This window comes from Macaca fascicularis, chromosome 2, assembly GCF_037993035.2.
Source record: "Macaca fascicularis isolate 582-1 chromosome 2, T2T-MFA8v1.1".
NCBI classification, from domain to species: domain Eukaryota; kingdom Metazoa; phylum Chordata; class Mammalia; order Primates; family Cercopithecidae; genus Macaca; species Macaca fascicularis.
Window position 1 is genome coordinate 12,705,194 of NC_088376.1, and position 25,784 is coordinate 12,730,977.

Sequence of the window (25,784 nt, forward strand, 5' to 3'; positions counted from 1 at the left end):
ACATCAGGAGCATAGGGTGATAATGGTTCCCATCCCAACACCAGCTTTGAGATCTTTCCCAAACCATCATGCAAAGTTCCTGTATCTTTCTGTTCCTGATTTCTAACTCTGAAGGCATTCAGTTCCTGCTTAGCTGGTATATTCTTAAGAGGGTACCAGACCACAGAAGCACCCAGCATGGGACAGAAAGATGACAGAAAGGAAACCATTGTTTTGCAGAGATGGGCTGTAATATTCAGAAATGAGACATTCACACATACCCCCTCACAGTCAGCCCAGGCACCCACTCAGTGTCAGCCAGTGGCACACAAAAAGGTACTAAAATCAGTGACTATGCTCTCCTAGGGGAAAATGTCATATACACATAATACAGTACCATGGGAAAGTGCTGCGTTGGAGACACAGGCAGGAGGTGCTGGGGAGGAAAAGAGACTGCCGGATATTGCACTGACTGGGAGGAAGCCTGCAGTCCCTGGACAGACTGGGGGAAAGAAAAAATCGATCAGGTGACAGAAAAGCACTGGGGTTGAAATCTCACAAGATGTACACCACTGTCCTTCAGAGGCTGTCGAGGTTCAGTGTGCTCCAGAGGGGACAACTAGCCACCAAAGAAAAGTCAAGGTTCTGAAAGACCAGAGCCAGACATACTTGAGAGAGGCTCATTTGCACTTAGTGATTATTTCTTTAAGAAGTTACTGATGTATGTTTGACATTGTTGGTTAGATCCTCTGGGTCTGAAAATATTGCCCCAAAACAAATAAGTAACACCAAAAATTTAAAATGAATTTCACTCTAGCAGTCTACCTGAGATACTTTGGGTTTCTGTGGACACATCTATGTGTCTTCCTAGCAAAGGAGGGTGACTCCGCAACTCTCTAAGAGGAGTATGTAGGAACAGCCAGTCCTCCTTGAAATTGACTGATTTCTGTTCTTCCCATTGATGAAGAATTCAATATTGACTCTTTGCAGACATGAGCATTTGATTTGTGATGGGAATGGGGGAGGAAGATGATGCAAAGACCTAGAGTTCAGTCTCTGACAGAGGCTTCTCCATACATTTAAAAAAGGACATTTAGACCTAAGAAAAAATCATTTATTCTCCCTACTTTCGTGCCTTCAACTTGCAAGTTACTGGATGGGGCGCTCGCCTCTATCTAAACTTAAGGATCCAGATAAAATCCTGTCAATCTGCAAGGAACTCTGTGCTGTCAGGTTTTATTTGAGACTTGAGTGTAAAATATACCCCTCTCCCTGATTCAGTGCTGCTCTGAGGACTATGCAGCCTTCATCTCAGGGTGCTTCCCTTCCCGGCCTTCCAATCAGCCCCTTACCTGAGTGACCAGAGGGCCTGCCATCTGTGGCTGTGGTGGCTGGACCTGCTGCTGGGGCTGCGGGGAGGGCTGCTGCTGCGGCGGCTGCTGCTGGGACTGCCCCACCATGGCGCTTCGCAGGGGCTGCTGACTGCTGGGTGGGTTGTATATTGCAGGAGTTCCATCGGGATTCACAAAGGGCTGGCCTGCAATGGAATCAGAGCTTAGTCCAGGTAAGCTACTCAATCTCTCCTTTGACATAAAGAATCACTCTGTTAGACACTCAAAAAGTAACCTAAAGTAAAGGGGCAGGGCAGTGGACATGTAAGACCCTAAAACCTTCACCAGTGTGAAGGCCTTACTGTTTGTGACCCATAGCTTAAGCTAGGTGACAGTGGGAGCCCATAGCCATTTAAGAAGCGACAAATAAATCGACAACCTTCAGGGAGCTTTGCCAAAGCTAAATGTGTCTGTGGATGGAGGTACCCAGTGGAGAGGCCTGTGGAGAAGCAATCTTTACAAAGCTAGATGTTTTGCTGCGCTGCACCTCACAGCCATTAGTGAGATAACATATACTGAAGGGTAACGACTGCTTTCTAGTTACACACCTCCGGCTACATTCAGTCACAAGTTATTTACCAATACATTTATTTTGCCGCTACTAAGCCTTGTCACCAATTCAGAATCATTATCAGTTCTTCCAATAAATATACAATGTAACATAACACATCCATTCACTCATTTCTTGAAATAGACATAAGCAAGGATACCCGGGGTTTTAGATTCTAAACGTAGTACATCACAGAATCATCTTGTAATGGAAAAACTAATATACATTCTTTTCCTTATAAAATGATGGCATGGTTTGCTATTATTAATACTGTTATTCATCATAGTATTGCTTTGTCTTTGAGGAGTATTTTTCAGTGTACAAAACAGCGTCATTTGAGCCTCATTACAATTCCTGTGAGGAAGAAAGGTATCATTTCTCTGCTTTTCAGAAGAGAAAATGAAGTCCCATTCCTGGAAAAATTATGGGAATACAAAGCTGAAAGGAGAAGAGCAAAGTGCAGTAAAGGAGGGGGTGTGGGAGTGTAAAGGAGAGAACAAACTGATTTTCCATGTGGCAAGCACAGTAACAGGCACCTTACGTGTATGATCTTAGCTCTCCTAACAACCTGCAGATGCGTATTCTCATTTCCACCTTAAAGAAAATTAGGACTCAGGGGGACCAAGCAACTTATTCAGAAATATAAAAAACAGTAAATGAGAGAACTAGAAAATGACCCTGGTCAGTAAGACTTCAAAGTCTATTCACTTTCCATTATGCCAAATAACTGAAGTGAATTATCCAATTTTACATAATGAGTACATGGAACAACTGGGTAATGATGAAAAAAAAAACATGTCATAACTGAAAATTATTAATCAATGAATGAGAAGTCAGATGAGGTGAAGGATGTGTTTCAAGGTGAAGTAACACCCAGTACTGACAGATAAATAATGAGAAGCATCAGAACATGGGGAAATGGATTGGCAAACTGTTCATAGAACTACTTGTGAGTCTTCTCTTCCCTTTTCAGTAAATCCTGTAACCTTATTGGAAAAGGAACAGTAGGAATATTTGTTTACAAGTTGAAGTCACAGAAATATTCTCTAGGAACCTGAGCAAAATACCTAGAGAGAATGGGGCTCCCAGGATGGGGTCGATAGTTCAGTGGAAGGTCCTCTGTATCTTGGCATAAGGGAGATAGTGGAGGCAGCATGCTGAGCTCTGCCCTAGCACATATTCTAAAGCATCTCAATCCATGCATTGTTCTGATACACAAGGCTTGCATAAGTATTCTTATCCAGGGTAAGAAGCGTGTGATGGCAGAGAAAAGAACAACAGCCTTGTTCGTCAACAATATAAATAAAGAACAACCAAGGATCTTCAGTCACATGAGAAAAATTTGCAACAAAAGGGAGCAATGACCAGGCAGGGTGGCTCATGCCTATGATCCCAGCACTTTGGGAGGCCAAAGTGGGTAGATTATTTGAGCTCAGGAGTTCAAGACTAGCCTGGGCAACAGGATGAAACTCTTGTCTCTAAAAAAAAAATACAAAAAATTAGCTGGACATGCACACCTGTGGTTCCACAGGAGGCTGAGGTGGGAGGATCACTGGAGCCCAGGAGGGAGGTTGCAGTGAGCCAAGATCATGCCACTGCACTCCAGCCTGGGTGACAGAGTGAGACCCTGTCAAAAAAAAAAAAAAAAAAAAAAAAAAGGAAGACAGGTAAAGAATTTAAAAACTGACCCAGAGAAAATGAAATATTCTAGTGAAAAAAAGTACATATGATATTCATACAAGAGCAGACTGTTATAACATGGGAACTAAGCTAATTAACTAAGTGAATATTGTAAATAAAGGAAATCAGTCACAAAAGGGCATCTACTGTGAAATCTCATTTATTACCTACAAGATCAGGGAAAACTAATCAACAGTAACAGAAGTCAGAATAGTAGTACCTCTGGGAGAGCCTGAGGAAACCGAAAGGAAGACTAGATATACTCTGGGTCTTATTCTGAGTGAAGTTTACACTAATTTTCACATATGCAAAAATTTATTAAGGTCTGGACTTCAGATGTGTGCAGGTCATGCACTTCCCCTATATATTGTATAGTTCAATAAATTAAGAAAGTAAAATGGAGCAAGTTGGGGAGGAAAATGCTGAGATTGTGGTAAGGCCAAACAACATGCTCACTGGTAGAGAGCAAAAGCCTTGACTTCAGATCACTTAGGAACAGTAACCAGAGGTTAGTATTCCCCATTATTAGCACAAAATTTGAGTACAAATATATTTGTGTGTTTGTAACAAGAAAGTTTAAATGTTGCATATTCAGAAACATATCTAAATCCTGATCAGTTTCATAACCAACAATAATGTGCTGTGATGGGGAAGCAAAATGTGCCGGAATTATATTTGCAAAACAGTGACAAAATCAACTGTTTGGTCTTGCTCTCTCTTTTTTTATGTTCTTCATTTTCCAGGCACTTGCTTTCCTATCACGTAGATGCATTTTATTGTTTTAAATGAATATTCTTTTTGAAAACTAGCTCTCCTCTAGCTTCAAAACTGTAATCCATTTTTCCTCCCAAATCAGCAATTTGAAAAATGAATTTTAAAAGCTCAATATTATAAAATCTATCAGCCCATTTAGTGTTCTAATCTTTAATTTTCCTGTGTTTCATTTGTACTATATTTTAAAAAGATAAGACAAAAATTCTAGGTACTTAACTTTAAAAAAAAATCACAAAGACAGGCATACAACTCCATCTGGAATTATTTCAAAATAAGTCTCATGCTGTGCACACACACACACACACACACCCGCACACACACATACACATGTACATGCACAATGGAAAGGAAAAAGAAAGGATTTTTACTATTTTTTTTTACTATATTTCTGTATGGTTTTGATTTACCCCAATGAAAACTAAGGAACTATGAAAAACTGATCATAACTAGAATTTTCAAACATAATCCCAAAACATTCATGTGTCTTTTGATAAATTCTAGATGCTCCATTTGAAATATGATTAATATGCAGTGGGCTAGAAGAAGGAGCTGTTTCTAAATAATTGCACATAAAAAGCACTAAGGATTCACTTAAGTAGAGAGAGATGGCAGGTTCTTCTGGAAAGAGAAGGGAGTACAAAAGATTGATTTTTATGCTCACCAAGGAGAGATGGCAAGAACTGAGAAACATGAAAGAAGATGGATGCTAGAGAACAGAACAAAGCAATTTCCTAAGGGACCCGGGATAGGTGACGATTGGTTTTCAATTCAGGCAATGACAGCCTCTCTATATTCTAGGATTTCTACCAATCCAGATGCAATTACACTGAATACAAGCAATTAGTTTGAATGACAGCTGCTGAAGACTAAAGAGGAAAAAAGGACTGGCTGGCCCTCGGCCTAGTTAGCCTAGAGGAGGTTTTCACGTCAGAAACTGCACAAGCACGCTCAGCAGGCCTTGGCATGGGTGCTGGCATAGGTGAAGAGAGTGCAATGACAGAAATAAGCCAGGGCAGAGAATGCAGAGCAGGCACAGAGAAAAGGATTAAATGCAGAATGCTCATTCCTCTCCAATATACGACATTAGGTGAAAAACTGCTCTACTATCCACATCAACATGAATAATGGGTAGTAGATATTATTTCAATAATAACGTAATTGTTGAGCACCTGCAGGGTGCCTAAGACCTTGCCATCAATTTCAGGAAAGCAAAAAAAAAAAAAAAAAAGCAAATAAAAATTAACTAAGCCTGGACCCTCCTCACACGAAGCTTCTACATGTATTGGTAACAAGAAAATGGACTAAGGGCAATTCACACAAGAAGTGAAGAAATCACATGCTCTTGGTTTTTAATACAAAAGTATTTCTGAATTTACCCTTCCGTCAAGAAGGGTAACTATTTAAAAAGAGAGAGAAGGGGTGAGAGAAAGAGATTTTCTTTTCCTAGTCTTTAGAAGGTGATAGTCAAATTACAAGGGAGCTACTGATTACGGGTAGACAAGGATTAACTTAGACCTTGCAAAGATACATTTATAGACAGAACACAAAATTCATGATTCATCTAATAAAAAAAGTGTAAGAAGTTTGGATTAATAGATGCTAGAAGTCCTGATAAAAATAAAAGTATAGAGTTATGGAAGTCCATCAGAAGCATTTGAAAGACAACAGCTCTAAAAGGCTCCCCAAAGTGAAGTCCCTGCAAATGACATGACCTTACATAACACAGTCTTGAACTTGCACCAGATAACGGCCAAGCAAAATATCAAAATAACAGATATGAACATTAACAAGTTTTTGAGGGATGCCAATGCCTGTTGGCATTTCTGGATTGCACTGAGTTGAAGTAAAATAGCCCATAAAGCTGAGCTTTCTGCTAAAAATTTCCAAAAGGAGGCTGGGTCCAAGACAACCAGAGGAAGACCAAACCCAAGATTCCAGGCTTGCCTTGCAAGAATGAAAATGTTATACAGGGAAAATTTTGAAAAACAGCCTCTGTGACACCTCACTCATCCAGATTCCTGAAAAGCAAAGAAAGAACAGGCAAGAGGTCCTAAGTTAGAAATGAGCCTGTTGAAAGTTGAGTCTGAGGCCAGACAAAATGAAAAGTTATGGTTATATTTGGGAAACTGCAAGGGTATATGTGAGTGGGTTGATTTCAGTGTGCCAAGTATTTAGTACTTAGTAAGAGCCAAGTCAATTGTGCTGACAAAGGAAGTTTCATTTTCGTTTCATTTAGTAGGCACATGATTGGCAGATACCTTAGTATTTTTAAATTATTACTTGTCTTATATTTGTTTAAAACAGATGTTTTATCAATTATAATTTTGCACATGAACCACATTCCAAATATATGACATTAGCTGAAAACCTGCTCCGTTATCCATCCCACATATATAATGGGTAGGAGATATTCCTGCAATAATGATGTAATTATTGAGCACCGGCACAGTGCCTGAGACTTTTTTATCCATTCTGGACAAGCGACAAATAAAATAAAATAACTAAGTATGGCTCCTCTGCACAGGAGCTTGAAAGTGTGGTGGTAACAAGGAAATGAGCCCAAGAGCAGTTCAAATGAGAAGCAAAATAGTCATATGGTCTTGGTTCCTAACACCCAAGTGTTTCTATTGTGTACTTGGCAGAAAGGTACTTTAAAAACGGTGAGAGGTGTAGTTTCTAGATTCACAGCAATGACAGAAAAAGGAGATGAGTTCCCGCCCAGAGGAGGCTAACCTTTAGTTTCAACAGTAAAAGTCATATAAGAAATTGGATAGGTAGATACATGTACATACACACACATACATATACTACAGATACACCTATACATATAACATGCATTATATATAATACATATATGTACATACACATACATGTGCATCTTTTCAATTTACAGAATAAATATATTCTAGAAAAGAGGAAATACAATTCACCTTGCATCTCACTACTCAAAAATAGTATACAATATATGCATACATTTCCTTTTGGTTTAGGATATTTTAAATCTAGCATTTGTCGGATCAGAAAAATATGTATGGAGAAGCTGTTCAACAGTGTTATTAAATCCTTTTGCTTAGTTGGGATCCTTTTACAAAAGAGATATTTTGATAACAGCTCTAAACGACTCGGTCCAATGAATAAGAATTGGGACTTGGCATCAAACAATATTCTGTTTCTTTTTTCTGTAAACAAGATTATAGATGATAATATACACATACACATGCACAACTATGCTATCATTAGAAATAATATTCCTGCATTGTACCCTAAAAATACTCTGTTGAGCTTTTACAAAACACTCTGTAATTTTGCTTAAAACAAACCACTCAAAACAAGTGGTTAAACTGTTTTCTTTTCTGCAAGCCCTCTATCTCAATTAAAAGTGAAAGAATTTCAGCCAACAAAGTCAGACAGTACTTTGATTTGTGTCCAAAGTAAAGAATATGATCCTGGTCTTCTTTTAATTTTCTTTATAGTGCTTACAATAATCCAGATAAAATACAAGCAATCTAAAAATCCTCCTTAGAAGTATCTAATCTGAAGCTTTCAAACGGTTTTCAATGAAATGATTATGCCTTTCTTCCCTCAAGCTTATAGCATTTTCAATATGTCTCAGTCAAACACCATGACTTGGGAATGTGCCATATGTTTTATGAAAATGTGGCAATTATTCAAGTAACTATTTTACTACAGTTCTCATGTTTCTCTGAATTTCCTAATTACTAGTAGCACTACATTTGTGAGAAGATTGAGTCAGATCATTTTTATGAGATACTTACCCAGTTTTGCATTTTCGAGTTTAGCTAATTGAAGAAATAGTCTGGAATGATCTAAACCAAACTTCAAATCTCTTTCAAGACAACTCCATTTATTGCCGGTCCCTAATAAAGACGTCCTAAGAAGTGACTAGTCAATGTCAAGCTTTGTAAGTCGGGATTCTCAGCCATGGTACCACCGACATTTTGTTCCAGATAATCTTCTGCTGTGGAAGTCTGTCCTAGGCGTTGGGGGCTGTTTAGCAGCATTTCTGTACTCTACCTACTGGGTGCCAATAGCAGCCCTGTTCTCCCCAGATCATGATAATCAAAATGTCTCCAGATAATGCCAAATGGCTTTGGCGACAGAGACAAAAATGCCCCAGGTTGAGAAGTTTTCCCCGCATATAAGCAGATGTTCCCGAGTTCTTTTGCTGATGTGAGAATCTCAAAGCCCTCAGTCTTTTGAAATCAATGTGGAAGTTAACTGACCCACTAGAAAAATGCAAAATTAAAGAACCAATGGCCATTCATCGTGGAAGAAACTATGATCATGAACAATTTTCTAAAACCCAACAAAATCAGCGTAAGCCTGACATTTCTAAAATACACAAGAATTTTCTCTCTGTATTCTCTTCACCACCACTGTTTCTTATTCCTTTCATAGGAGCTGGCTGAAGTTCTAAGGTTAAAAAGCAACTTCTAGAGTTAATGGTCACTATATATCTCAATTGATACTTCAATTCCAGAAATATCCTTGGATGCAAAAACCCTTTTGACATAATACAAGCTAATTGGGGATTTAGACTGAGAAACACAAAGTTTTAATTACTATATCCCAACTCATCACACCATTTTCTCTCATCTTAGCTCTTAAGCATGCATGGGAGACATCGTAGTAAAAGAAAAAAGAAAAGTGGACTCTTCTGGAAGTATCTATATCTACAAATCAATATAAATATTGATAGGAAGATATAAATATGGAGGTATAGATACTGCTATAAATCTGCTCTTTCTAAACAAAAATGCTTCATAACAGTTCATGCAACTAGCTTTCCTGTTCAGGAATTTTCAGAATACCTGCTAGCAAATTCATAAGATCAAACGTAAGAACAAACTTCTGAAAGCCTTGTATCCCTGATAAAGCAGGTAGTAACTCACCTGTGTGTGGATTAAGAAGGATGCTTCCAGGCGGGATGCCTGTTGCAGCTTCAAGTGGAAGGAGGATGTAGCTGGTGCTGCTGGGAGCAACCTGGCCCCCTATTCCATTCTCTGGATAAGGCACACAGCCTGGAGAGCCAGCTGCCACGCCTGAGACTAGAGGTGTGCTCTGGAGAGGTGGATGGGTGCGGGACAGCGATCCTGAGGAGCCTGCACTGCTGGAAGACTCAGAACCTGGCATAGGGATACAATCAAGAAATCATTCAACATACAGAGATGAGAGAAAGCACCAATCTGAGTCTAACTGCTCACTTTTCTGTGACGCATTATTAAAGAATTCAAGACTCATGCTGTAGGACGAGATTAACTAATGCCCCTCCCATATTTTGGCCTCATATTTTATTGAAATATTTGCTACATATTTTTCAGATGTGTCAATTTTCTGAGAAAAGAAGAATTAAGAATGAGAACTTTCTCTCTCAGCCTTTTCACAAACTACTAGGGTGATAAACTGGTAAAGGGTACCCTAAAGCTCTGAACTCAGTACCTGAAAACTCCATCATATATCCCCAAGTAATTAGTATCATGGAAATGTCTTACTAAGCTGAAATAATATGAATAGAATGACTGGGATGGAGGTTAAAGATACTGCACCTTAAGGAAGAGCCTTGAGATAAGAAGTTTGTGTGCATGGTTCTGAAGTACTGGTTCTCTGACACCTATACAGCTGAAGTCTGAAGGGGCCTAGTCATAAATAATCTGTTACCTTCATGTGTGAGTAGAAGACCTGGGAGCATAGTGTATAAGAGCAAACACATTTCAAAATCAAATAGGATCTCTTTTAAGGAGTGGCATGGTTTAGGAGAATGTGATTGAGTGTCAGGCAGAGACAGACGAATCAGGACTCTGACTTTTTCTAACCATCTGACCAGGGGCAACTTTAAACCATTGAATGTTATTGTTTTTGTGTGTAAAGCTGAAACTTCAGATATTAACGATTTAAACAAACAACCAAAAAAGACGGGCCAGGCGCGATGGCTCACGCCTGTAATCCCAGCACTTTGGGAGGCTGAGGCGGGTGGATCACCAGGGCAGGAGATCGAGACCCGCCTGGCCAACATGGCGAAACCCCATCTCTACTAAAAACACAAAAAATTAGCCAGGCGTGGTAGCATGCGCCTGTAGTCCCAGCTACTCAGAAGGCTGAGGCAAGAGAGTCGCTTGAACCTGGGAGGCGGGGGTTGCAGTGAGCTGAGATGGTGCCACTTCACTCCAGCCTGGGTGACAGAGCAAGACTCCATCAAAAAGAAAGAAAGAAAGAAAGAGAGAGAGAAAGAGAGAAGGAGAGAAGGAGAGAAAGAGAGAAAGAGAGAAAGAAAGAAAAGCAAGGAATCAAATAGATGGTGGGTATTATTATTAATGTAATATATTTAAGTGTTAATGATATTGTACTGAATTTTACATATTTGAAGAAGTCTTATTAATATGGCTAAAAGGTGGACCAAAGAGGGCTTGGCCTTATAATGACTGAATATCCTTTAGATGACACAGAATAGTAAAATAATTGTGATGTTTATGGATTCCGAATTTTCAAACGCGTGGGTAACAGGAACAGTGTGCAGAAGCCACTAAGGTGAATCTAACAATCTCTTCTGTCTCACCATTATGGACAAAAGTAGAAACATATCCCAATATATCCACTGGGCACTCACTGGCATTTCACTACAGCAAGAGACAAGCAGCCCTAGTATCCTTAACCACAGTTCTCCTGGGCACTAGGTATTAACCAGAGCAGCCAAGAGAAAATGCACTAAGTAAAATTTATATTACTACAAATTCAAACTAATAGATTACTTGGGTAATATCATAGGTTGCAAGAATGTAGTACACGAAGTTGATTAAATCATCAGCCTATACCATTAATTATGTTATTAAAAATATGTTCTTATGTATCGTTAAAGTCAAAATATAGAATCCATCACTAACACTCTTTTCAAGATTCTAAAATATGCCCTTAAATTAAACTGGAGTTATTTTAAAATAAGTGATAGGAACATAACATGTAAGTGCAGAAAAGAGGGGCAATTGGAGAGCATGATAATTTTTAGGAGAACGATAATATTTATTGACAACTTAGTATGTGTAAGCACTTGAATAAACACTTAAATAATAACTAATACTGCCTCTACAGATAGGGAAACTGACGCATAAGGAAGTTAGGTAACTCAGGTCAGCTCATATAGCTAGATAATGGCAGAGCTGGAATTTGGTCTATGCAGACTGATCTGTAGCTCAAGCTTTAACCACGACCCCACATTACCTCGTGAAATTGTACATATGCATATACCATGACCTGTCACAAGTGTTCTCAGTTGGGCATCTTCTCTGCTTTCCCCATGACTTGCTTATTACTAATGATAGTTTTATGTCAATTCGGGATGCTCCATTGAAGTGGTTTAGAGTGCTGATGGGGCTCTGAATAAGGCATGCGGAGAAAAAGTAAAAAATGTAAGAACAATATTGAAAATGCTAATAATAGTTTTGAGGCTGTATCACTGAAATTATGACTCTGTGGTCATATTCCCAATGCAGACTGTAGTGTGTGTTTATGGACCTGCTATGTATAATTTGATGCTATGTTACACATTTGACACTAGAGTCAACAGCAACAACATAAATAATTCAACAAAACCTCCTGTACCCAGGGATTTAATGTTATACAAACATGAGTCAGCTCATCTCCAGATTGAGGGGCTAGGCACCGAAAAATAGTTGGGGCCAAGGGAGCACGTCCTAACTCAGATTTGAACTGTAAGCTAGTGATGGCATGGGTGTGTGTGTTAGGAAAGATGGGTTGATGCAGACAGACTGAAGTGTCACAATCCAATCCAAAGAGTAATTTAATTTTGGCTTTAGAAGGATGGCCATTAATCACTGATTTACAATAGTATACCCTTCCCTTACCTGGGGGAAAAGAAACAGCGTCAACAGGAGAAATGAGAAGACTATGTAAATGATTTGATTTCACAGGTGAAAGGAAGGAAACCTAAATTTGGCTTAAATTCTCTGCATGTGCAAAGATGAAAATAAAGTCAAACCTCTTCAAAAGGATGACTCAGCAATCAACATACAGCCAGGATTTAGTAACTGGCCATTCTGATTGGCTTTGAATGTCAATCACCAAGGCCAGGGAGAGCCATAGTCCACACATAGCCGGTGTTGTTCTGTGATAAAACACAAATGCTAGTAAAAGGCACAGGATTAGACGTGTTCAAAGATTTTTTAAAAAATGAAATTGACATTTGAGAACTTTTAAGATTTAGAATGCCTGAGAGTGAAAAGTATTTCTGGTTTCCTTTTTTCAGAGGTTTAATGATAACCATGATAAATATTTATACAGTATGCCTATGTGACAAGCACTGTGCTACTTTCTCTACATGGGTTGTCTAAGCTGATTTTTACAGCAGCCTCACTTTGAAGATGAGAACTGATCTTCAGATATGTTAAATAAATTTCCCAAAGCTCAGTGTGTGGTAGAATCTGCGCTCAAACCCAGGCAACTTGACTCCACAGATGGCTCTCTAAGCCTATAGGTCATGTTCATCTTCTTATCATTTAAGCAAGGCCCAGATGGGGGCCAGGGCCCTGACCAAGCCTGTGCGAAGTATCTAGGAGTATCTAGGAGATACTAGATGAAAATTCCACGCTACTCACAGTGGAAAGCTCAGAAACTGAAGCTGAACCCTAATAGGTAGACACAGGGAGGAGAAAAAAGAAGATATCCGAGTGGCTGGGTGAGAGACTCAGGTGAACTCTCAAGAGAAAAACAGAAACTGGGAAACATGACAAAAGATAGAAAAGGAGATCACAAGGCAAAACAAAACGAAAAACCAGGAAAGGACAGGGCAGAAGGGGAAGGACATAGGCAGATTCCCTTGGAGCAGAGGAAACATTCCCATGGAGGAAGGATACTGGGTTTTAATTCCAGTTCTGCCACTTACTAGCTGTGCTTTCTTCAGGAAGTGGCTACTTTAGACCTCAACATACCCTTTTGTAAAATATAAGGTACCAGACTAAATGGTGAGCAATGGTAAGGAAGATGACCTTAATGTTCCCCTCAGCTTGACCAAACTTTTCATTGGTTTCTTCTAGACTAGAGGCTCCTCACCTTCCTATCCTTACAGCATTTATGCCCCTTTGAGATGTAAATCTCCTAGCCTCTAGCCACTTTTACAATCCATGAAGGACCTTCTTAAGTACCTGGGAGCCATCCGTTTGAAATCTAATCGTCATGAAAAATAGAGCCCCTATCTCTCAATTTCTGTGGGAGGATAGAAGCCTAACTTCCACAGCACCAATTAGCAAGCACATATAGCCTAATCACATCACCCAATTTCCTCTATAATGTCCTCCAAAATTTTGCCACTAGCTCACCCCAGTGCTTGAAGACTCTCCTGCTTTTTGATTCAGTGGGGCTCAGTTCTCTCTCTAAAGAGAAAGATCATAGTCTTGATCCCTGTTGCAATAATAATGAATAAATTCTCTTTTGCCTGCAATATCTTCTGCATTTTTTCTTTTACGAGGACCACAAATCATAAAAGTTTTATTTCTGAATTATATAATTCAAGAAAATATTTCCAGATTCAGGGGGTCAGTGTTCAGTAGAATAATCTAAAGCTTCCAAAATTACAAGAAGGAAGAGAATGTCCAGGATGTATTAATGTAGTAATAAAGATAAAGACAAAGAAAAGGAAGCGGTAGAAACACGGGGTGTCTTGCATTGGATCAAAAAATACTCCTGGATGTAGGCAAGGAATGTGACAATAGCAGGAATAGCCCTGCATCCAGAAAACAACAAGCCAGACCACCTAAAATCATTAAAACAAACAAAAAAAGAACATTTCATTTCTCTAGAGCAGTTGTTTTTGAAGTGTGGTTCCCAGGCAAGCAGCATCGGCATCAACTGGGAACTTGTTGGAAATACAAATTCTCAGGCCCCATCCTAGACCTTCAGGCTCAGAAACTCTGTGGGTGAGTGTTGCAATCTGGGATTTAACCAATCCTTTGGGTGATTCTGATGGAGCTAAAGTTGAGAAACCCTGCTTTGAAGATCCAGATGGGGGAACAATAGTGACAGTATAGCTAGGCCAATGTGGTAAGCAACAGATGTCATACTCTTATATCTCAACCACATTGCTGTTAACAAAAAACAGCTGAGGTTGCCGTGCAGGTATCATTCAAGTGCTTTCGGTAAGGAGGATACAATCACATCATCTCCCTCCAGAAATGTATGCTGGGCATCTGGTGGACAGCCCAGGCCTCAAGAGAATGTGCTTGTACATTCATACTTCGGTAATATGCTTCCTTCCAAAATGTAGGAAAACGTGTTTCCAACATGGAAAAAGTCTCATTATTATCCATTTAAAGCTAGAATCTATGTTCTCAGAAGAGGAGAAGAGTAACTTAAATGTCACAACTCCAGACTTGGTTTCTAAAAGGTCATAAAAAAAGTTTGCAATTCCACTGTGAACAATTAGGTAGAAAACTGAAAACTGGTGCTCTTCTGAAGCTCCATGACAGCAAAACTGACAGCTTTGCTTCATCAATCCATCTTGGGAAATTGTAAGTTTGTTTTGACATCCTACCTTGATCTTCTTTAAGTTTTTATTCCCTTTCCATGCCTGCACTTTGACAAGTTTTCAAATGGAGACACTTAGATTAAAAGAACAAAAAATCTGAAGCACTTACAATCTCTAATCATTCTTCAAAGAACATGGCATTTTAACATTTTTGAAGTGTTTTAAATGTTTCCAAAGAGCTTTGCTTTGGAAGCGATTGGGGGTTGGTGCATGGAGAATGACTATTAATTTAAAAATTTTAAGAGCTCTCTTGGTGTGCTGGAATTTTTAAGTGCACCATTTAAAGTACTTGGTTTTCGCATCTTAAGGAAATTTAAAACTATTAAACCTATCTTAGTTTACAAGAGCTCAAGTGTACCACAGTGGATTTTCTTTACTTCGGTTGCTACAATAGTGGAATATGAGAGCAATTAATTAGAGTAAGAAATCAAGAACTCACCAATTAGTGAATAAAAATTGCAGAGAGGCAGTGTGAACCCATCTGAATCTTTCTGAGAATCAGGGTGTGTGTATTATGTAGTGACTGTAACTAAATGCTGTTATCTTTCGCCTTATATAGAAAAATGTGCGATAATTTTTAGGAGGAATTTGTCAACAACCTAATTATGTTAAACCATCAGCAAATGAACCCAGATTTTGCATGGAGGTGGGGAACCCCTAGGACCTAACATGAGTGTAAAGTTTAATTGGGAAAATATCCACAGTCCAGGGCAGCCCGTGTCTAAACTCTAACTGGGGTTCTCCATTCTTCATCCCACTCCTGCCTTGGCCTCCCACTCACCTGTCACTTCAGGATCCTGAATGCTCCACCTGTACAATCTGTCACCCAGAGCATACGACGGAATCACAACTCTCAACCCCCCCACCCAAGAGAGTGTCAGGGTATTTGATTTTCTAGGACAGAACCAAAACAAAGCAAAAACAATTACATACTAAAATCACCAACTTCAGCTCATGGAGTGCCAGTGAACGGTCATTTGTCACCTTCCTGAGATTTTAGGAAGTATTTTAATTGTGAACATTCGAAAATAATTCAAAAACAATAGAGAATAATCTTTGGGAGACAGAAGAGCTAGAAATGGCAGACCATGAGGGCATTTTGCAGACTCATGTAAGCATCGTGGTGTATGCTTCCATCAGTTTAAAGTTGTTTCAAGTTAATGGCTCTCCTAGATCTCTCATTATCACTCACCTTCCAAAGACTGTTCATGCAAACTTGAACAACCTACTTCAGAATCACGTTATTTGCTTCGCTTGGATAAAAAGATACAAGCACCTGGTAACTTGGAAATTCTAAACCTTTCTGACACTCACCTGTCTTATCTGCAAAGCAGGGGTGCAAACATTAAATGGCAATAACAAAAATGAATAAGGATAGAGTTTATTGGGAGCTTATAACTTGTCAGACATTATTCAAGTTGCCTTGTGTATACTGACTCTTTTAGTCTTCATAATATTTCTACAATATAGGTACTATTATTATTTCTATTTATCAAGTGAAGAAAACAGAGGCACAGGATGGTTAAAAAAAACAGGCCCAGGATCGTACTAACAGCCTTCCAATGCAAGAACAAAAGCTATTAATATTATAATTATTGTACAGTGTGTTTTTAAGGAATAATTAATATTATTAAATTTAAAAGCAATAGCAAACTTTTGCTAGGTAGTTACTGTAATGCAAGTGCCACGGTAATCATTTTTATATAAATAATGCAATTTAAACTTAAGTTTACTGAGTAAATTTAAATTAGGTAAGTAAACTTAAGTACTTAAATACACAAACACTAAGTCTACTGAGCTGGGTTTGAATAGCATTACATAACCTACATTTTATAGATTAGAAAACTGAAGCTTGGAGAGGTTAATAACTTGACCTAGGCACATAACTGGAAAGAGGCAGTAGCCTATTTAAATTGTACCTTCTTTCCAGCTATCCCTGTGATTAATATCATCATTATCAGTCAACTGAAAGTCAGAGGGAATGGTGACCATATGGCTTGTGTAGAATCCAAAAAATACCACAGGACATAAACACATTCAGTACTAACTACCTGCTTTGGACAGCTTCCCGGTACTCCTGGTACTGGAAGTGCTGTCACCCCTGGTCAGCACCGTGATGCCCCCAAAACTCGCCGTCTTGGTCATGGCGGGCTTTAGATTGCGGTTGGAACTGTCGGAGTCTGTGCTGCTCCAGGCCCTTTGGTGGTCAGACCACTTGAGTTCATTTTCTGAGCTGCTCTGTCGACTCCCGGATGTTCTCCCCGAGCCATCTCTGTTGCCCCTGGAGTATGACCACCAGAAAGATGCACAGGGACAGGATTACCTTACGTGAATGGTGTGGGTAGGCACACAGCAAGGCTTTCCTTGGAAGGTCATCCACACAAGACCCTTCCTACCAACCCTTTTCATTAAACCAGTTGCCTCCCAGTGTTACAAATACTTTGATGATGTATAGACATAACATCACACATAACACACAGGTTACTAACAGAAAAACCAAACCTAGAAATGTCACATGATCCCTCTGTCGGTGAAGGAGAAACAACTAGAAAGACATGGTATAAAATGTAATTGTTAATTTTTCTTGCAAAGAGAGTAGGGGGATAAGTTCTCCTGACTCAAATCAATAATTAATTAATGTTCAGAAGTAATTGTGATCTTCAATGATTCTAAAAGTAACTCCCACCAAAGGAGACTTTTCCTCTCTCTTTAGCACAAAATAATTGTCAATGGAAAAATGCACACAGATCCAGAGAAGCTGTTAATTCATATTCCAGCTTTATGAGATACACATCTGAAATCACCAAGGCTTTGACAGATAGTGTAGAAATCACGGAAATTACTCTATTAACCTATGGTAAGAATTTTGCCCAGAGTTTAACCTTCATGGTCAGAGGAAAGAACCCTTTAATTCTTTTCATGTAGAAAAACTTTTGAAAATAACAACAGTGTAAACACTATACACTGACACAAAACTTTCCAAGGGGAACAATGGAAATAACAAAAAAAGCTCCTCAGGTGAAAGAACACAATTGTTCAAACTTCAAATAGAAAAAGGAAGAGATCCAATAGTCAGAAATGAAGTTTGAAGACTTTAGAGCATCTCTCAGAAATATGCAAAGTTACATGTGCTTTATAGAGAAAATTGATGAAATTTGCACTTTCATTGGTTTCCAATCTGTCTAAAGCATAACTTTGTTAATAAATTCAAAGTTTTCTTTGAAGATAAAAATAATGCATCAGTAAAATACCTTAAGATTTTAATGGATTATAAATAAGTAAAGGGAATATAAATCTCGATCAGTAAATATAACACCTAATTCATATTTGCAATGCGGCATATTTAAGCCTTGATTCAAATCTCTCAGATGTCATTGGTAGCTTCATTGAAAAATATTTTAAAGACAATAATGTGCTGTTGAGATGTTTGAAGTGCACACATGTGATTGAAATACTCACTGACAAAATTGTACAGACTACAAAGAAAAATTTAAGTGTTGCTTTAAATTTACTCACTCAACTTTTTCTTTTATTTCAGCCAAACATAAGAAGGTAAATGGATCCAAGAAATAAAAATGAAATAATTGATTTGTGACAGGAACTTTGTAAAGCAAAGGGAGGAAGAGGTACAGAATTTTCACAAACCAAAAAGCACTTTCGAGTGGAAGGTTAGATGAAAATACTCAGTGCCCTGCCATCCTCTATTAGTATTTTACAAACATTCTCTCTGTTCTCAGTACCACAGGGATGACTGGTTTTAGAAATAAGAACCACTTGATGAAAACCAAGTTGTAGGTATGAACGACCAGACCTTCACCAATGACCAGGTGGCTTTACCTCTTAAACTCCTTTGAAATTCAAGAAAGCCATGGGAGATAGAGCGGAGAAATGAATAGCCTTTTCAATGGCTTGGTGTTCCATTTCTGATTGTCTTCTCTTTAAATCTCCAAATTCAACTTCATTCTTCTCCCATAATCATGATTATGTCAAACTGTCTTTTACAAACTCTAGCAAAATCATTATTTAGCAACTGTGAATGCACCAGAAATGTGACAATAATCTCATTTGCAGCTAATTTAAAATATTTATTATAGAAAAACACTGGCTTGATGATTTGGGAGTGGTGCTTAGCCTCAGAGTACAAGATGCGTGAGATGGAAGCTCTCCATATGAGGGTGATCTCTTGTTCTCATTACTAATTCTGCTTCAATTATCTCTTTAGCCATGAACTCTGCACTTCCATGGCAGGAATCCAGACTTCCTGTAAATACCTGTGTGATTGAGCCTTTTGGGTAAAGAAGGCAGTCACCACTATTTCTGGGTTCAATTTAGTGTGTTTTAGTCTATACCTTTCTCCCTTGTAGAGCTTTTTTTTAGAGCTATGAGAAGCTCCTTTAGACTTATGCCACATCGCCTGCTCAATAAGGCAACCTAAGATTTCTTTAACTTCTCTGCCTGTACCTCACTAGCTCAAATCACTGTCCTAAGCCATAATCTGTGCATTTAAAAATGAAAATTTAAGTTGCTGCTTTAGGGAGTTAGCATTAATGAGATTCAAAAATAATGTTTAATTCTAATTTATGATTCCTAGGTATTTATACATTAAAATATATTTTGTACGTCTCTACTTTATACTGCACTATCATCTTAACAGCGGTGAAGTGAGGTCCCGTATTGAATTCCAAATCTGTTTGGGTGTGGGATCATAGGCATTGTAGAAAACCACATGCACAGGTGTCTTCCCTTCTCTCCTAAGCCCAGTCTTGGTCCTCGCCTACTGGAATCCAGGAAGACGGTAGTAATGAGATATCTGGTCATTGGAGCTGGCCCTCTTATAAGTAACTAGAACTTCATCCCAAGGTAGTTATAAAGCATATCTTTTAAGCTCTGCTTCTGTGCTGATTAACACAACTGAAAATATTTATTTTTCATGTCTAAATGTATCTTTTTTGCACAGGTTAAGGATGATGTATATCTTGAATTGCTTTTACAATTGTGTGAATGACTTTGTGCTAAGTTACCTTTCTGAGTTTCTGTGCTTGGTGATTTGGGTAAGTGATGAAATCCATATTTGGGATGGCTAACCTGAGTATATGGTAGATCTAGCTTGGGGACAGATTTGGGATTATGTAAAACTAATTGGCCTTTAGGGGACAAGAACCCATGTTTTATCTATATTGGCCTAAACAAACTAGGTCATAGTGTGTGAGCACAGGAGTAATGGTAAATTTTAGCTTTTCTCTGAGTTTTCAAAAGAAGTGCAAAGTTATTTTCTTAAATCTTCAAGTGTGAAAAAGAAAATTCATTGTCTAATGATACATAAGGAAGATTTCATAAACTTCATAGTTCAATCTGGAAAAGTGAGGGAAGTCCAAAAAGAAGCTTCTGTTTTTTGTTTCAATCAAAGTATAGGATAAATTAACTTTACTCATAATGAGTTCTAAAGTCCAGACTTATTGCAAAAACGCACTCTTTCAACATTCATCTACTTTTCTTAGTATTTTCTTTCAAGCGGGTAAGAGTTTTTGTTGTTGTTGTTCTTGTAATAATTCCTACAATGGAGGTAAATCCTAACATTCGTAAACACATTAACACATTAAATATATATAGTGGATACTGAGTATACTTATAGTACTGTGCACACTTTGCTCTACAATGGATGTCAATGTCAGATATACATTGAATAGAGCAGTGAGAAAATGGGTATGGTCCCTCTGCTTTCATAGAGCTTCTAGTCTAGTATAGAACTTAAAAAAAAATTATCATCCTTTCCCCTTAGCCCACAGAGATTTTAATTTAAGTAGGTCATTATAATTGGAAGGAACCTCATATCTTTCTTTAGAAATAAAATTCACCCTTGAAAACACACTGTTTCAAATATTATAACAGATAAAATTAAAAGTTAGTTACCCAAATAGGGCTATCATTGATTTATTTTCCAGTGTTGAGAATGTACGTACAGTTGCAATCTGTCAGGGAAAATTTAACTCAGAGTAATTTACTAAAGTTAATTTGGGAAAATTAAAACAGTGTGCTACCAAAGTTAGCCCCGGAAAAGCAGAAAACTAGAAGAACCCTAATGAATTGCAGACAAAGTGAGAGATTGCCAGTCGCATATCTCATACTACCCTGTATGACTTCCATACTAGTTATGTAATAAGATTTACAAAGAAATAACTGGACTTTAAAAAATAAACAGATATCTTTTACACAAGTACACTAATATTGAACATTGATTCTACCACATAATCTGAAAAAAACACAGTTTAAGAAAGTAAACCATACCAACCGAAACAGCTGTCTTTTCTTATAGGTCTCATTGCATATGTTACTGTCTTCCAAGAGCCTACTGGAAATGAAAAACATGATTTTTATGATATAAAACCTAAGGGTACTAAATGCCTTGTGTTAAATGGATGTGTACTCTACTACAGCACAAATCAATCCCATACAAAGATTTCTTTACACGATATTGAATTTTGCCATAATAAATTAATGGCAGTTTGATAGGATTAAGATCTCTACCCTAGGATTAAGACATTGATGCTAGGCAAGGGGAAAGGAAGGAAAGAGGAAGTAGAGGGAATAGAAAAGGAGAAAAGAGATTGATATAGATATAATAGAGATTTAATTACATATATTAGTAGTGTTTTTTAGAGTAATATATTAAAACTATTCTTTATATTTTGGGATAATGAAATACTGGCATTCCAGAGGTCGGTATCCAAGAAATGTATTTATTTTTGGGGGGAAGTCACTTAATTCGATTTTTGGTTTCCAGGACCATCAAGACCTGTTAACATATGCAATACATATATATGTGACCAATTATTGTAACGTTGAATATAATCCAATATAATATAAGGGATACTCAAATGTAAATGGGTAAGATTAGGGAGGAAGATAGTGAAAATCATTGGCTAGGAGACTAGAGGATAAGGTTTCCCATGAATCTGAATTGTAAATGCTCACTTAATCTTTTTGGCAAAGATAGAGTATTTTTGGAATCCTTTAGAATCACCTGCAAGATGTCAATGCTTATAGATGGTTGGTTTTAATGTAAACAGGGAATATTTCTCTAAATATATATGGACTTTGAAGTTTTCTGTGAATCCCTTTTATGTGTTTCTCAATTTTATCTCCTCTTCTAAAAGAGATTATTCTATTAAGGGGTTTAGTCACCTTACTTGAAGATTTCCAACTGCAAATATGAATGATGGAATTTTTAAAGCCAATCATCTTTAATGCCCAGTTTAAATTTCTCTGAGTACTGGCATTTAATCAGTATCCATTTTAATCAATGGTATAGGAATACCCATTAAGCAAACCCCTGAAATAAAATTAACCACCACTTTATTTATAGACACCATATTTTCCAATCAAGTTGCCCATTTTGATGCCTCTTAAATGTGATTAGTGCAGTTAATGTGGATTCCTTAATTTGCCCTGAGTATCTGCAATTAAATCAATGGGGTATTTTAATATATATGTCAATTTAGAATGATTTTTGAAGCGTGTATATTAAGTTTGAAAAATTTTGCTCTTATCTCCAAGATTTTCTTTAAATGTTATAACCCATTTATTTTACAACTACCTCCCCCTACTAACTCCTATGCCAGGTACACTGCTAAATCTAGGCCAGTTTAGATAAGATTTTCAAGGTCAAGTCTTTTATGAAGATGAATAGATTGTTTAGAATAAAAAAACTGGAAAGAATATTATTCCAATCGTTACTTGTATAGCTATATATCATTATAGGGCACAGGAAGTGGCCAACAATACCAAATATATGCATGCTTCCAGCGGACTGCTAAATAAGCCAATGAAACTGCAAGTTCCTGTGATGTCTCAATATTTATTATTCTTAATGCCTGGTGAAGGTAATAGGAAGTTTACCTTTGCAAAGACCGGAAATTGAGACTTTAAATGAGAAAAATTTTTACAATTCTGTTTGGAATTAACTGAGGGAAAATTTTTTCCAAATTAGATAATTTTTAGATGTGTTAAATAACATAAACATGTGAATATATATGTGTGTACACATAGATATATGTATTTGCTAATACATATATTCAAGCACACACTTATATATGGGATATATATTTATGAATATACAGGACACACATGACAGACGTTGTTCCTCTAAAGACAGGGAAAAGTAAATTTTATTTTACCTGTTTTCCACAAAAAGGCTTTCCTGGGAGCAAACTGACTGAAAAATAAAAAAAGGCATTGGATCAGACGTTCTGGATATGCTGAGGGATCCCAAATACTTGCCTGATTTTAAAACTAATTTGCCCCTCATAGGGGAAAAGAATTAAGAAAAATAGGTACAAAAGATAGAAATAAAAAAGGAAAAAGGTAGGTTAGGATTAGAAAAGTAAGCAATTCTCATGCCGCAGAGGGTATTTTTCCTTCAGGGCGTCTCCGGATTTTAGGTTTAGTCTGTTCGGCATGGAGGTCGGAAGAAGAGAAATGTGAATGAAACCGCTGGAGAAACGTGTGGCCGGCGGATTCTGAGCTAGTGGTTTCTTCTGGAGCTGCAGAGTTGCAGCCACCAACCAACAAAAGCCAAGGGAAAGGGTTCAAATCAAAGCAGAGCATGCAAACTCCATACGATCCACCTAAGAATGGGAGAGCCATAAAGCTACAATCCTGAAATTATTACCTGGTAATGATAAACTCTCACGAAATAAAGACATTGACTGCAAGACTCTCAAAATTGAAGAAATGCCATCAATTATTATTCTTAAGTAAGAGGGGAAGGCCAGAAGACAAGCTAATTAAAAAAAATCAAGCTCCATCTAATATTTTCCAGTTTTTCACATAGAAAATCAATGACTTTCTTCTTAGCTTCTATTCACCGAACATTCATTTCTCTTCTATCTTGTGTTTATGCACAATGTAGGGAGGATAAAATCCATTACTATTACATGCTGAGGAAAGGTGGATCAAATTAAATTTAAACAAATAGAAAAGAGAAGTCTAGACAAGATATGGTGGTGTGATCCTATAATAGGGTGACTGTATTTAGGAAGTAACACAAAACCATTTCCAAAGTACTTGAGTTTCTAAACATAAATAAATACACATCCTGCTATATATGTAGACTTTCCAAATGATGAATAAATGACCTGTTAAAGGGATAAACAGAAACTTAACAGGTCAATTTTAAGATAAAATAAAGCTAAAGAAGTAATAATAACCTTTCAATAACCAATTATTGACTTAAAAGTTTCTGCTAATGTAACCACTTCTGAGAGGCAAGCAGAATATTGGTTTCTATTTTCATTTTGCTAGAGAAATAATTTCCTTCCATTAAGTCAAAGGGCTAGATTTAGACATGGGGTTTCCTCAGTGTTATGAGCATTTCAGTGAAGGTGTCTCTAGAATAGTTTATGCTTTAACCTTTCTGCACTTAACATGCATCCTGAATTTCAAGTGTGCGAAAACCTCATTTAAGAAAAAGCAAAAAGAGACAATTAAAAGTAAAGCTTTTTGGAAAATACCTTTTTAAAAATCTTGACATTTATATATGAAAGGGAAACAAGGAAAAATGATGTGCCATTGGCATTCCTATGAAGGGCTCTTTACAGTACACTAAATGTCCTGACTTCTTTTATTTCCTTTAATTTGGTTTTACTATTGGCTGGAGTTAAGTAAGGTATGTAAAAGAAAGTGAGGTTAGCTCAGATATACATTATGAGTTTATACGTTGCCACTTTTCAGCTCTCATAATTGCAAACCAGTTGATTGTGTTTATAATGTTTTGTCTGGATATTGGAATTATTGAGACTCTATTTCTCTGAAGGAGTTAATTAAAGACATAGTGACCTCTTCAGACTCAATGTAATAGCATCAGGGGAAAAGTTAAGAACCCCAAACTCTGTATTAAAAAGTAAGATACAAGTAAGTCAAAGATACCTTGCCCGTGCCAAAGTGGTGGCTCACACTTATAATCTCAGCACTTTGGGAGGCCAAGGCAGGCAGATCGCCTGAGCTCAGGAGTTCGAGACCAGCCTGGGCAACATGGCGAAACCCTGTCTTTACAAAAAATACAAAAATTAGCAGGGCATGGTGGTGCACACCTGTGGTTCCAGCTATTGGTAGACTGAGGTGACAGAATCACTTGAGCCCAGGAGCTAGAGGTTGCAGTGAGCCGAGATCATGCCACTGTACTCCAAGCAACAGAGACCCTGTCTCAAAAATTTTTTTTTTTAAATAAAAAATACCTTTCCCAATAACATCTCGAGTATTTCTCTGATTTCTTTGGAAAGTTTCTTAAAAATTATCTCATTATCCCCTCAACTACATTTTCATAAATAAGATAGATATGGTTATGGGCTGTGATTCAGTAGCTGATGAAAATAAACTTTTTTTAAAGTAGTATTAATAACTTGCAAATTTTAATAGCAGAGAAAGATAAAATTGTCACAGTAATTAAGTGCAACATTCAAAGCTGTCACTTATATGCATTTTTGGATATAAAAGGCTTGCTTCTTTTTAAAAGAAGAAAAATGATTTTGCTTAATGGGTTATAGAGTTCTCTCCCACATCCCACCCTCAACTCTGGTGGCACCACATGCCCTTATCACCCATTCCCACTGAAGAGGAGTCCCAGCATATGCTAGGAGGACCACAGATGAACTCTTCACTGAATCCCTATTTATACACAAATATCCTTCAGAAATTAGCCTCCAGGCAAAACATACCTTCTCAAGTGTATTACTTTATCAATTTAACCTTTCCAAAGTCAGTTACATTGCATAGAATTAACCATAAAATAAGCCTAAATATAAAGTTTTGCCAAAGGAAAAAAGAACATTTCAAATATACTGACTACAAAAAAATACATTTA

The 25,784-nt window shown here is 37.6% G+C and overlaps 1 protein-coding gene across 48 annotated transcripts in view; it reads right to left on the reverse strand.

Annotated features, from left to right (window-relative positions):
- ARPP21 (cAMP regulated phosphoprotein 21) overlaps window positions 1–25,784 on the reverse strand; it is a 157,427-nt gene that overhangs the window by 56,795 nt on the left and 74,848 nt on the right. For 12 of the 48 annotated variants that reach the window (XM_074030816.1, XM_045387121.3, XM_074030819.1 and 9 more), the window contains 6 exons: window positions 23,101–23,138; window positions 21,216–21,275; window positions 16,975–17,207; window positions 9,288–9,521; window positions 1,332–1,516; window positions 377–481 (listed from right to left, as the gene is read on the reverse strand). In XM_074030816.1, coding sequence (XP_073886917.1) covers window positions 377–481; window positions 1,332–1,516; window positions 9,288–9,521; window positions 16,975–17,207; window positions 21,216–21,275; window positions 23,101–23,138 — 855 coding nt within the window. The remainder of the gene's footprint in view (window positions 1–376; window positions 482–1,331; window positions 1,517–9,287; window positions 9,522–16,974; window positions 17,208–21,215; window positions 21,276–23,100; window positions 23,139–25,784) is intronic. The other 36 variants (XM_015444964.4, XM_005545480.5, XM_045387130.3 and 33 more) reach the window with 8 other exon arrangements.